Genomic DNA, 13,922 nt, shown 5'->3' with positions numbered 1-13,922 from the left:
AGGGTCGTCCCAAGCTGTTGCCACAGAGTTGCATAGCATCAAAATGTCCTGGTATGCTGAAGCTTTAAGACTGGCATTAAGTGGAGATAAGGGGCCTAGCCCAAAGCCTGAAAAACAGCCCCATGCTATTATCCCTCCTTCACCAAACTTCATTGTTGGCACAAAGCAGTCAGGCAGGTAATGTTCTCCTGGCTTCTGCCAAATCCAGACTCATCCATCTAACTGCCAAACAGGCATGATTCATCACTCCACAGATCATGTTTCCACTGCTCCACAGCCCAGTGTTGGTGTGCTTTACACCACTGGTTCTCAACTGGTGGGTCAGGACCCAAAAGTGGGTCGCGGGGCTGTTGTCAGTGGGTCGTGAACTGGTTTCAGGAAAAAAAAAGGCAAAATATGATATTGAAGCCCAACACAGACATCTATCCATTTACCTTATTTTGCAGGAAAATTAGTCAATTCTGATTATCTTTGAGTTTTGCACTTTTTTATCCTGTTATCTTGGATGGAAGTATTTTCAAGAAAGTAAGTTTTTATACGATAACTTGTAAATGTCCTGTCACCTTTCTAAAATAAAAACTGAAATGTGTTATGATGGTAAACATAGTGAAATAAAATGTTTGCCATCTTGTCCTCCCAAACTGTTAGCAAGTCTCTTTCTCATGCTTTTGTTGTTAAAGGTCCAAATTTCTAACCTTGCAAAGCAGATGGATTTGCCCATTTCCGTGTTTATAACTGGGCAAATCCATCTTGCAAAGCTTCCGTCAGAACAGTCTGGGCTAGAAAGTGACAGGACCAATCAGCACTGAGGGGCAGTACTTTCGGGGGCAGCAGAATCATGACGTATACTAGCAGTGACAAGAGGCCGGTGCAATTATGGCAGAAGACATTAGTGTGGATGCTGCTAAAGCATCAGTTTTATCAGAACTTGACGACATTTCTTTGTTAAAGAAGAACAAAGAACAGCACTGAGTTGTTTGCTTTTCAAAAATGACAAAAGTGATGTACTGACATGTCTACAGCCGCCATGGTTCGCGTTATGCAGTTCTCTCTGGAGTTAACTTCTGAATAGTGGCTACGTCACGTGTTTTGTTGCTCTGATTGGCCCGTAAAGATGTGACAGACAGAACGTTCATCCAATCACCCTCCAAGTTTTTTTTCAACGGCTTTGCCCTTTCCCGAATGCTGTCTATGTGTAAAACGAATCCATCTGGCATGCCAGGTTACCAAATGTCTGTATTTTTTGTTTGATTATTTTCATAAAAATCAGAAATTTGGGTCCCTTCTTCACATTATATTAGGTAGTGGGTATGCACTCACATTAAACCACCACTCCGTCCATCGCTTGGCACTCAGCTTGGTGGTGTGAGGCTTGCACACTAATAATAACACTGTTTGTGGTGATTCCACTAGTAATAGTTACAGTTTTAAAATGGTCAAGATGAAACAAAGATGGCGACTTCAAACCAACTAAAGCCCTGTCCCCACTGAGATGAATTCAGGAGTATATGCAAAAGTTTTTTGTCACTTTGGCGTATCATCCACATGGAAACAGTGTTTTGGGATGTCCTAAATGCTACGTTTTGAAACCGGGTCCCAGAGTGAACAAATCTGTAAATGCTTACTGTTCCGTCTCCGTGTAGACAGCCAACCGCATCTTTCTTGAAACGATTACATACATAGCATAGTCCACCTAAGCTGAATGCACGATCCAGCCCAACAATGGTGGGTTACAGGGTTGTGTTCATGCTGCAGAAGGTGGCAACACAGATGGCTGACAAAAGATTAAAAGGGGATAAGAAAAGATGTTCAATATTGTAGATGCTGATGTGGAATTACATTTAAGATGCCCCTAAAGTCACCCAAGAAGACATGGATATCGTCGTTAGAACGTCATGCTGCAAGAGGAAAAAAGTAGCTACGATGTATGGCTGAAAAGTTATTTATCATTTAATAAGCTTGAAATCATAAACATACCTGGAGCAAATCCATCCCTGCTTTACAACTGCAGGAGGCAGACTTGCGGCGATTCAACACCACTTTAACCTGGCACACCAGAAAACCCTTCATAGGCGGCATTTGGGAAAGGGCAGAGGCATTGAAAAAACGCGAAGGGTTATTGGATAAACATTGTCTATCCCAACTTTATGGGTCAATCAGAGCAACAAAACACAAAAGCAACAAGAAAACAACTCACTGCTGTTCTTTTTTCTTCTTTAAATGAAGAAATGTCACCAAGCTCTGATAAAACTTACACTTTAGCAGCATCCAGGCTAATGTCTTCTGCCACAGTTGCACCGGCCTCTTGTTGCTGCTTGCATACGTCACGACTCTGCCGCACCCGAAAGTACTGCCCCTCGACACTGATTGGTCCTGTCACTTTCTTACCGGGTGCAAACGGTTCAGATGGGAGATTTGCAAGATGGATTCACCAGTAAGAAACACGGAAACGGTCGGATCCATCTGCTTTGCAAGGTTAGCCCCACTTGGCCTGGCATATGTACTACAGCGTTTTCAGTCATTTTCAGTGGTTCCTGCACGGACATTTCCTGAAACAATGCTGTGTTTACGGAAATTTTTCTCAAAACAAAACCGAAATATATTGTTTTCGTTTCCGTATGGACAAGGCCTGAACTCAAGGCTTCAAAAGAGCGGGTGGGTGGGGGTGGGGGACAGGGGGGCAATGGGTGGTAGACAGTTTAGCAAGGCCCCTTTCAGAATGACAAACTAGGCTAACAGACTGAAGAGGCTGAGGTGGCAGGTATGTAGATTTCCTGAAACCCAAAGGAGAAAGTGACAGGGTGAGCGAGTTCACATGAGTTGGTAATCCAGGTGTTTAGTCATGCATTCTCCTCTTTCAAGGTGTGGGGCCCATATTTTGCCCCCAAACTTCTGACCAGGTAAAAAGAAAAGTATCAGTGTTGGTTTCAAATGACTCAACACAGACAGCAACTTAAATGCAGCGAACAGTGTGTTTCAGAGCAACAATGGCAGCAAGAAGCGAGAGAATACACCGTATGTCCCGAAGGCGACCTGCTTCTTTGGCAAAGCTTCTAAATTCCTCCGGTCTGATGGGAAAAGTACGACAAAAATTGTTATGGTGACCTTTGTGTGATTCAGAACCGAAGTAAAAACCCAGACTCCCACTCGTCTCACTCTCATAACATGGAAATTTCTGTTATATCTCATGAGGATGCTCTTGAAACCAAAATTTTCCAGCTGATTCAGACTTTCTCTTTTGATCCTCAGTTATATTTACTCAATCATTAAAATTTGCCACTTTGCTAAAGAAAACACTGACATTTCTCTGCTATTCTTTCATAAATCTTGGTGATTCATGGCTAACTTCCCTATCATTCTTGCCCAGAGTCTATCAAGGAAACATGTGCTGCAGTGATGAGGATTTATAACTCTGATATGAGAGCTGATGATCCTGTTTAGTCTCGCATCACATCCAAACTTTAAACTTGCATTCTTCCATGTGGAGAGGATTTTACCTTGATGTGGAACAGCTGTATTTTGTGATAAAGCAGATATCCTGTAAAAATGAAGACAAAAAGAACGTTTATCGTACATGTACTGAACCTGCACCTGTTGTTTAACTGTGTGAGCATATGTTCACATATAACAGAGAGAAAAGAAGTTTTACTGGCTTGTCTTGTACATATGGACCTCTTTATTTGAGAGTTTTGTATTTGCTTTAAGAGATCAGACATGACTGAACTCCTTCAGTTCATATTTGATCTGCCAGTTTCATCGTTTTTCTTCTACTTGTTAAAGTCGCCTTCCTGTTTTTGTGCCGCCTATCGTTACTGTCAGCTCCACATCTCGTCGTCTTGTTGTGTTGATGATGCTACTGTTATTTTTTCAGTGTAGGGTGCGTGTGAAGAAGCCCAGCAGTGAGAAAGTGTATCTGCTGTGATGTGCCTCTTTGGCTCTCTGTCATCACTGAGCATCATTTTGACAACACAGAGACCAAAGTATGATTAATGACCATGCTTTTCTCTCTCATTTCCTCCTTGGTTTTTCTTCTTTCTCTTCTGTCTGCCCCTCTGTCTCTTTGCCCCCCCCCCCATCAGAGGACCTGGATGACCTGCGGATGGAGGGTGTGACCGGGCTGGCTCCATCTGGCAGCAAGTTCAGCCAAGGACGCAGCTCTTACCAGCCTGAACCACAGGCCAAAGTGACTCTCAACATCTGCTCTAGGTGTGCCAGGTAAATGTTTGCATCTACTCCTTTGTGACAGCATGAAGTCAGTTTATGTTTTGGATAGGGCTGACATTAACACGTCAATGCTTGTGATTAATCTTGAAACCATAATGCATTGAAATTTAAACATATGACTAAGTTTGACCACAACTTGCTCCCGTAGCCCTCCAGCGCGTATGTTTATGTGCCTGGAGATGAAGAGGTGAGAGGGTCAGACACAGCCAGCAGTGATGAGTGAGGAGACAGACCCAGGTCTGCTTAACGGCAGTTTTCTTTTTAAAAAGCTGGTGAGTGTTAGTTAAGATAAAACCAAAACTGTGGGTACATGCTGCAGTGATGAACTGACTTTACACCGAAGCACGAGTCTTCAGTTCCACCTTTAGGCAAAGAACATCTTTGCTAACGTTAGCAAAGACACTAACAGCAACACTGGAATCAAGCCATGGTCATACCACTTACTTCAGCTGCTTCAGGACAGTTTTCTTCTTCAGCTGCTCAGATAAATGCTGAAAAGTGCTCAGAAACTTTGAGACAGTCCTGTTTGTGAACAATATTAATCCAGTGTAGAAATCCACAGTGGAATCAGCAAAATTGAAGTTAATTAGCAAACTTTACAAGCTGATGACAGAAAATATGATGTGTTTGGGTAACCTCAGTAAATTAGACGACTGTATTCTATGTTATGATGTGTTCAAATGTCACATAAAAATGGAAAAATTTAGTTTTTGATGAGAGACTTCAATAAATACAGTAGATATGACAGATATAGACTAGAATAGATGTGACAGACTGAATCATGGCTTTTTAACTCAAGCACTACTCAGCTAAGAACACTTGGAGTTTAGGTATTTGCCCTTATTCTGTCTTTCTATTAAACTATAGAGAGTATTGATAGTGGAATTGATAAGGACTCTTATCAATAAGGAGTATGGATAAGGATATCAATATCAATAAAAACCTACACTACCTTACCTTTACCTATTCGAGACATCATCAAAATGTACTAAAACTATAAAACAAATGCTGTGATTGATCATGATTAATCACAGCGTAGTGGTGTGATTAACTTGATTATTTTTTGATGGAGTGACAGCACTAGTTTTTGGAAATCTTTGAAACAGGATTCAGCATGGACTCTATATGAAGATGGACGGCATTAAAGCTCCTAAAAAGTGAAGCCAAAGCTCTCACTACTAACTGGGTGCAGTGTTGGTCATAAGATCCACCACCTCCATGTTAACAAATGGTGCATGGATAAAATCTTAAATAAAAATACATATTAGAGAATTAATCAAAGTTTAAATTAAAAGGCAATTATGCCTTACAATAGTAAAATCAGTGCATTTGTAGCAACACAAGCTAAGGGAAAGGATTCTTGTCCCCCCACGCCACGCCCTGCCCCCAACTATCAATCAGTCAATCTTTATTTGAATAGCATTTTTCATACAAAGCAATGTAACACAAAGTGCTTTACACACAAACAGAAAATTAAAGAAAATAAGTAATACATAAACTTAAATGTTACCTAAAAGGCAGACTAAAAAGGTCAGTCTTGAGTTTGCTTTTAAAAACATTAACAGTAGGTGCAGCCCTCAGGTCTTCAGGTAAGCTGTTCCACAGACGGGGGCTGTAGTGATAAAAAGACACCTCACCGTATGTTTTAGTTCTAACTTTAGGTACTGTTAACAGAGAACTACCTGAAGACCTGAGGGCTCTACTGGACTCATAGGGTATGGTCTGATACTGACCCCAGTGAGTCCTAGGAAAATAGAGTCACTCCTTCATGCAAGTATGAGTCACCTAAAGAGCATGACTTTGGACTGTGGGTGAATCCATGCATTAACTGATAGAGCACTTCAATGCACCATTATTCACCATAGCGTGGTGAATGTGCAGGTCACAGCTTGTCCACGAGAGCGTTTTGGAGTTGTTGGGTTGTGTATTTGATGAGTTTGATGAGGGAAAGCAAAAATTCCATCTGCTAACATAGGGTTAGCGGTGCAGCTGGTTTAACGGCCCCCCCTGATCTTGAAACAGTTTGCACCGACAACTAAAGGAAACAGACCTATTACTGAGACTATAGGAAATATGGCAATGGGCAAATTTGCCAAAATGTCGAAGTATCCCTTTAAGAATTAAATTAAAATTAAAGAGAGAATGCTCTTTAGCTGTTTAACCTTGTCATGGGTTTTTAAATTGATATTTATGGTCTTGGTCTTGTCTCGGTCTCTGTCTTGACTCAGTCTCGACCTCCAAAAATCCTGGGCAAGTCTTGGTCTCAGATGGTGTGGTCTTGAGTACAACACTATCCCTAACCACTGCATTATCTTGCAGCCCCATTTTTTCCATGCCATGTTTAAAAATGCTCATTTTGGGTCATGACTTCTTTACTCTGCATCTGTACCAGAGCTGGCAAACCTCAACAGTCATTACAGGAGAAAATCTCCTATCAGGAGTACATTCCAGTGTTGCTTGTTTCCACAGATCAGCCTGCACACTGATAATCGTCTCCATTATCACCCTCTCTGACTTTATCACTGTTTTCTCTTATGACACATTTCCTGTTCCCCTGACCCCCGGTCTCAGTCTGCTGCTCACATTTCTGAGCGTTAGGTGTGATACCACAGACAGGTGTGGGCAGGACTTCTTCTTTGATGCCAGTCAAAGATAAACTGGTATCAGTTCGATGAGACGCCAGGCTCCCATCAGCCTGCACAGCCTCCTCTGTTTGGGCTTTGGAATTTGTTTGTTTCCTTCTCTTCTTTCATTCATGCTGCTTATCGCTCGGCACACAGGCTGCGGGATGTTGTCAGAGCTTCTCCAGGAGGATGAATGGAATCAGAGCATTTTTTGTTTGCTGTTTATTACGAGGAAGTTATGAAGCAAACAGTTTATAGCTCTGACTTATCAGAGAGATTCAGATTGAAGAGGAGAGCAGCATCTGTGTGTGGAGTAATTTTTGGCTCCTGTGTTTTTACGTGACTGAAATGTTCGACATCTGTTCTCCTTCTTCGTCTTCCTCTCTCCTTCTTGTTCCGTCCAAATTCTTGCTTTGTCCTCTTTAACCTGACCACAAAATTCTTCCCAAGTTTTACTGGAGAAGGAGCTGTGGTCATTCGTCATCATTTTTTGGTGAATTTGAGGGCCATAAACAGATCACCACGTTGGAAAGCGTAGCACGCATGTCACGCTTTGATTCTGAGTCTGTAGTTTTGCAGAAGCTCAAGCATCAGCACGGCTAATCGTGAATCTACTCATGACACACAGACGACCATGGCGTTGCACGAGCACGCCGTCTGCCTCTGTGAACAGGAGACAGTGAAGGTCGAGGTCAGGGAGTGAAATCATCTCCATTTGCTAAGGATGACAGCCTTTTAAGATTTGGTTTCAGTCTGATTTAAAAGAAGGCGGCTGAATTCTGAATTCTTTAGTTATAAAGTCAGAATAGTTCTTTGTTTTTTCATGTAAACACGAGTGATGTCAGTTAGAATTAGTTATATCTTTGTTTGCTACATATTAACCCTTTCTTACCTCCAAATGTGCATAAATACGTCAAATAAACTTCTTGTTTAAAATCAATAATTGAGAAAAAAATTATCAGTTCTTGCCAGTTAAAGAGAATACTAACTGTGCATCACTAGAAAGAACGAAGAGAATTCTTTCTGTTACATAAAGATAGAGGAGTAATAATTTATGAAACATTCTCATCACCTTCTTTTCTGCGTGTGAGATCTACTGGAATAGTTCTTTTCAAAAGCATGCACATTCTATTCTCTCTCTCTGTGCAGCCGAACTCGACCTCTTGGCTTTAACCTGTGGCACCGAAACAAGGGAGAGGTGAGACGTACTTTCACACCCACAGCGTGAAGGCGACAATCGGTTCCTTTACCACAAGCCATTATTCATTTCCACCAACACTCCTTCTCTATGTAATATCCACCTGCAGTGTTATGACCAAAGAGGCCTGTGGAATATTTTCAACCACTTTCACACAAAAACATCCTGCAGAAAACACTTCAGTCTCGAGTTTGTGTCGGTTTGTTTTAATCTTGCCAATTTAGGAAATGTTTCAGAACAGGGAAGTTTTGTTTTAAGGGATAACAGGACATATCATTAGTAGGGATGCACGACATTGGATTTTTGCCGATATTCGATACGCCGATATTTATAGATTCATTTTAGCCGATACTGATATCGATACCGATATTTACCTCCGCCAAGGAGGTCATGTGATTGGCGGGGTTTGTTAGTTTGTTTGCAACATAACTGGAAAAATTATGGATGGATTTTGATGAAATTTTCAGGAATTGTCAGAAATGGCATAAGGAAGAACTGATTCGATTTTGGGAGGGATCCGGATCAACATCTGCATCCAGGAATTTTTCAAAGGATTCTGTACTATCGGGAGATTGGGAGATAGATCTGCGCTCTCCGAGTGCTTTTCTAGTTAAATATGCTTTTTGGAAAAAAAAAAAAAAATCAGTCCTTTTGGACACTCTAAGGTTTAAGGATGACAAAGAAAACAAACTTCAGCCCTTAAAAACACTTTAAAGTTTAAAGAATAAAGATAAATAATGAAAAAGACCTCACCTTACATAGGTCTGTTGGTTCAGACTATAACTCCACTATTTTATTATATCAGTGTTACTCAACCAAAGAGCCAAATTATTGAAAAATATCTTTGCAAGAGCCACAATCTAAGTGGTGAAAGGACAAAAACAGCTTGAAGTATCAATAACAATAAGTTAAAGTTGGCAAAAATGGTCAAATAGCAACAAAAATTGGTGAAAATGGGAAAAAATGGGGAGGAAAAGGTGGGAGAGGGGTCAGAAAGTAGAGCAAAAATAAAAAAAATAGATAAAAGAAAATAAAAGAAAGTAGCAAAAGGGGTGAGAAGTGACAAAGCAATGAATAGCAAAAAATGGTCCAAAAGTGGCAAAAACCTGGCAAAAAAAAGAGCGAAAAGTGACTTAAATGGTCAAAAATGGGCAAGCATAGGAAAGCAAGTGGTATTTAATGGCAAAATGTAGATTAAAAGGGTGGAAAGTGATGAAAAATGGTGAAAAGGGGCAAAAATGGGATAAAAGTGGCAAAAAGAAGTGCTTAAACTAGGAAAAAAGTGGTATTTAATGACAAAAGGTAAGTTAAGTGGGTGAAAATGGGGAGAAAGAATGGGATAAAAGTGTCAAAATGGGAAACAGAAGGGATAAAAGTGTTATTTAATGGCAAAGGTAGCCTAAGTGGATGAAAAGTAGCAAAAAGAGGGCAACAAAAGTTTCCCTTTTTTTGGGTTTTCTGGGGGAATAATGTTTCAAATTAAGACATGAAAGAGCCACAAATCATCACAAAAAACCACATGAGGCTCCAGAGCCACATGTTGAGTATCACTGGTAGTATATCAATTTGTAGGCAAAATATAGGCTGAGATACACAGGCAAAATATCCGAAATAAATATTGGCAGAAATTTTGATATCTGCCAATACCGATATTTGTCTTTTTAAGCTAATGTCTGCAGATACTGATACAGACCGATCCCTAATCATTAGCAATGGTGCACTTTATTATTTCATTGTCCAGTTTCACTTCATTACATGTACAATAAGCATTGCAAAAAGTGCAAATGCTGCTGATGTAACCCCCAGTCATCAGTCTGAGATATTAATGATGCTATGCTATGTAAGTTTGAAGACCAGAATAATCACCATGTCTCCATTTTTGTTAGTTTAACCCCACACATCAGGGAGTTGCTCATGCCCTAAACTCTCATGTGTCCTCTAGTATTGTCCCACTTGTTGCATCTTACAGAAAAAAGTTTTTTATAGGCTTTTAAAAACCAGAATCCAGCCATTTCTCCAGCCCTCTTCCTCCACCACTGTCCCTTTCTCTCCCTTCCATCCAAACACCGTGCTCACCATCAAACGGTCCACTCCGCCTGTGTGGCTCCTAACCAGCAGCATAAGGTCAGGAAACACGCTGCTTCCTCTGGCTCTCTGCTGGTCGGTTGAAGTGTTAAATGCCGTGTGGCCTGTGTGTTGTGGGCATGTCTCTGTCTCTGGGGCTAAAGCTGTGGTCACACCAGTGTTTCATCCTTCTCCTCCTCCTTCATGCTCCAGCTCGGCTCTTTTAACAGCTGCCACGAAACCTCCCGTGTGCAAACGCATCACAGATCCTGGGCACCGTCCGGAGGAGTCAGCGGTGCGTCCTAAGGAAATGGATAGATCTCCGCAAACCTCACTGGGGCTTGTAGTTCTCATTAAATAAATTGTTTTCATATCAGGAATGTACTGAGGGAATTCAAGTCAGGCCTTGTGGCCGTGAGCTGCTTTTGTTCAGAGAGGGGGAAGACCTTGTTGTAGTCATCCTGAATCCTTTATAATAGCTTTTTAAAGACCATCAAAATAAGAAGAGACTAGAGGAAGGTTGTTTAAATAAGAAAGGAAATAAAATACACTTAAAAAACAGCTTATTCTGCTTTTATTGTAGAGGTAGAAACCAAGAAGCCCCGTGGCTCAGACAGAACAAAGTACACCATAAAAACATGCAGATTGCTTTGTCTTCAGCTAAAAGATGACTGATGACATGAAAACAGCACGCAGTGGTATATAATTACAGTTAATATGGTGTATGATATAATGCCATAAAAAACATCCTGGTGGAAAGGAGATTGTGTGCCTTTGATTTCATGCTGATGTCAGAGTCAAGGCTATTATAGCTTTTTCAGTTTTATTGTTTTAATGCTGGTTTGTTAGATTATTTTTATGTCTGAAAAGGCTCAGTTTTAGTTTCATGTTGAATTAGTTTAAGCCTTTTTATGGGGGTTTATTTTTTGTTGTTAGGGGTAAGAACCTGAAAGAGCCAACCCAATTATCCTGCAGTAAAACCCTCAAACATGGAGCTATTTTAGAAGTTGACCACACTATTTATTATAAGATGTTTTTAATGTTTCACTGGGACAGAGTGTCTGCCACCAAGACTGAAGCAGACTTTGACACTAAAGACGGACAAGGGTCTCAGTTTATAGAGCTACAGACCTTAAGTTTGCTCAGCAGTGAAGCCAAATTGTTGGCAAAGGTGTCTTCCACACCAAACGTGCTCTCCTCCGGCCAAAAGACACATGGGCAAAAGAGCTGGACGAAGACTGGTGGAGGATTAACTCAACTGTATGATCCTCATTCTGTCTTAGGTGGTGTTCGGGATCCACTGTACTACAGATCACAGTCAGATTTTTCTTTTCATGCCTGAAGCTCGACTCTTATTGGACATCTGCTGACCCAGTGTCCCTTGGATCTCATCTGTTAAAAGAAAACACACTTCTTGTTGGATTAACTGCCCTCACTGTTTTCTTCTTCTAATTTAACCCTTTTTTAACCAGGAGAAAATACGTGTTGGGATTAAAAAATCTTAACTTTCCCCCTAAAGCAGGGTGTCAAACTCAAGGCCCGGGGGCCAAATTCGGCCAGTGGTACAGTTTTATCTGGCCAGCAAGATCATAAGCTCTTTCTATTACAGCGGGCCCACCAGTATGAGGTGCAGATTTCCTCCAGTACAAACGTGTAAACTTTAGCTTGATGATTTAAAGTAGAGAGTAAAAATAACGAGATAAAAAGTCAGGAAGGTGGGAAAAGAAACTAATTTGTTGTCATTTTATATTTTCAGTTTTGCATCTCACAATTCTGACTTAAACCTGTCATTTTGACTTTTTTCATGCTTTGACCTTTTTATATCATGTTTTAACCTTCAAGATTCCCAACTCAAAATTCTAAGTCATATTTTTACCTTTTAAACTTGTGATTTTGACTTCCTATCTCAAATATTTGCATTTTAAAAACAGTATTTTGCCTTCAAATTTCATGTTTTGATCTTTTGAACTAATAACATTGACTTTTTATCTCAGACTCTCAGTGTTGTATTTTTTTTTCATATTTTACTAATGTTGAAAAAACGAGGCTGACAGTTAATGGTTAAATGACCTGACCTGATCTCATTGGAGCAAATCTGCCCCGGGACTCAATATGAGTTTGACACCCCTGCCCTAAAGCATCCAGTGAGGTCAGCTCAGCAGGGGCGGAGCCAGACATGTTTGAAATCGGGGGCTAAGCCCAAACAAAGGACGGCTGAGGGGTGGGCACTTCCTTAGATTTTTTTGCTTATCGGACAGTTTAATGTACTTTATCTACACACTTTTAAGAAAAATTTTAAGTTTAAAATGCCAACAAATCTACGCATTATTTAGGCAAAAATAATGTTAAAAAATACTGATAACATCATTTTTTTCTTAACCTAACTGAGCTAAAAGTGTCATTATCATTCTAAAATCATGATTCACCAGGCTGGAGTCCGATAATTTTCACTTCTGCCTCCTAAAAATGTTTATATTTCCATCAGAGCAACAAAACACGTGACGTAGCCTCTACCGAGAGGTAAACTCCATAGAGAACTGCATAACGCAAAAGATGGCAGCTGTAGACATGTCAGTACACGAATTTTGTTGTTTTTGAAAGAAAACAACTCACTGCTGTTCTTTGTTCTTCTTTCAACAAAGAAATGTCGTCAAGTTCTGATAAAACTGACGCTTTTGCAGCATCCACGCTGATCTCTTCCACCATAACTGAACTGGCCTCTTCCCGCTGCTTGCTTATGTCACGACTCCGCCGCTCTGCTTATGCCTCTTACTCCTGATTGGTCCTGTCACTTTTTAACCGGGCCCAGACAGTTCAGATGGGAGCTTTGCAAGATGGATTCACCAGTGAGAAGCACGGAAACAGGCGAATCCATCTGCTTTGTAAGGTTAACCAGTTGCATGATGGGAAATAATCTCAGAAGGAATCTGATTTTAATCTTGTAGGTTGTGACCCACAGTCTTTGTAAAATCTCAGTCTGAGACTAAAAGCTCAACGGCTTGCCAACAAATTGTCTCTAGATGTGAGAGGGTCTCAGATGTCAGTCTTTTAAGGGTCTTTTAAGAGTTTAACCGAAGTTCTCTGGTGTAAGGTTGCATTAGTTGCAGATGTGTAATGTCTCATTTTAATTTTAATTTTAGCTGACTAAAACATTTTGGACGATCTAGTTGTTATTTTTTCACCATGACATTTAACTTTTCATGGGTATTTTATTAGTTGTTCTCCCATAGCAGCCCCCAAATCTCTCTGATATATCCCCATCACAGTCCACACAGATATATTTGAAAAGAAACTGGGACCTTGAAACACATTATGATAAAGCCCATTATCTCTGTGGTTTAGGGAGAAAAACAGAACTGATGTGGCAGTTTTTCATTTGTTTCCTCCTGTAAGCCTATTTGTTATAACTGAACTGTGTGTTTTATCCATGCAGCTTCTTTCCTTGAATGAAACCTTGCTCATCTGCAGCAGGATGTTTTTCTAAGCTATAAGATTTTGCAGAGGAAGAGATCACAAACTCACCAAATGCTTCCTCTTCATCACCTCAGACTGATACTGACATGCTTGTCTTTTTGTAATCTGCGTTTGCAGTGATGTGGCTGATTTCAGACATGATCTAATCCCACTAGAATAGATAGCCAAAGTTTACCTTTGTGTTTATGTGTTACGTGTTGTCTCCAGGTTGCAGGGCGACAGTTTATCTGACGGCAGATCTGAAGAGGATCACAGGACCCATGTAGCTGAGCAAGCTGTGCCTGACATCTCCTGTAAGTCACACCAAGCAGCTAAATACTCAAAGGATTCACTTATTT

General features: G+C 40.6%; 1 protein-coding gene across 1 annotated transcript in view; it reads left to right on the top strand.

The window, feature by feature from the left end:
* The window catches only part of c19h8orf34 (chromosome 19 C8orf34 homolog), a 130,184-nt gene that overhangs the window by 77,349 nt on the left and 38,913 nt on the right, over positions 1 to 13,922 (top strand). Inside the window, exons 8-9 of the mRNA XM_041814515.1 lie at positions 4,080 to 4,215; positions 13,792 to 13,877. Of these exons, the coding sequence (XP_041670449.1) occupies positions 4,080 to 4,215; positions 13,792 to 13,877 (222 nt within the window). The remainder of the gene's footprint in view (positions 1 to 4,079; positions 4,216 to 13,791; positions 13,878 to 13,922) is intronic.

Source organism: Cheilinus undulatus, linkage group 19 (genome assembly GCF_018320785.1).
Source record: "Cheilinus undulatus linkage group 19, ASM1832078v1, whole genome shotgun sequence".
NCBI classification, from domain to species: domain Eukaryota; kingdom Metazoa; phylum Chordata; class Actinopteri; order Labriformes; family Labridae; genus Cheilinus; species Cheilinus undulatus.
The sequence above is the reverse complement of the archived record's forward strand: the minus strand, read 5'-3'. Positions and strand labels throughout refer to the sequence as shown.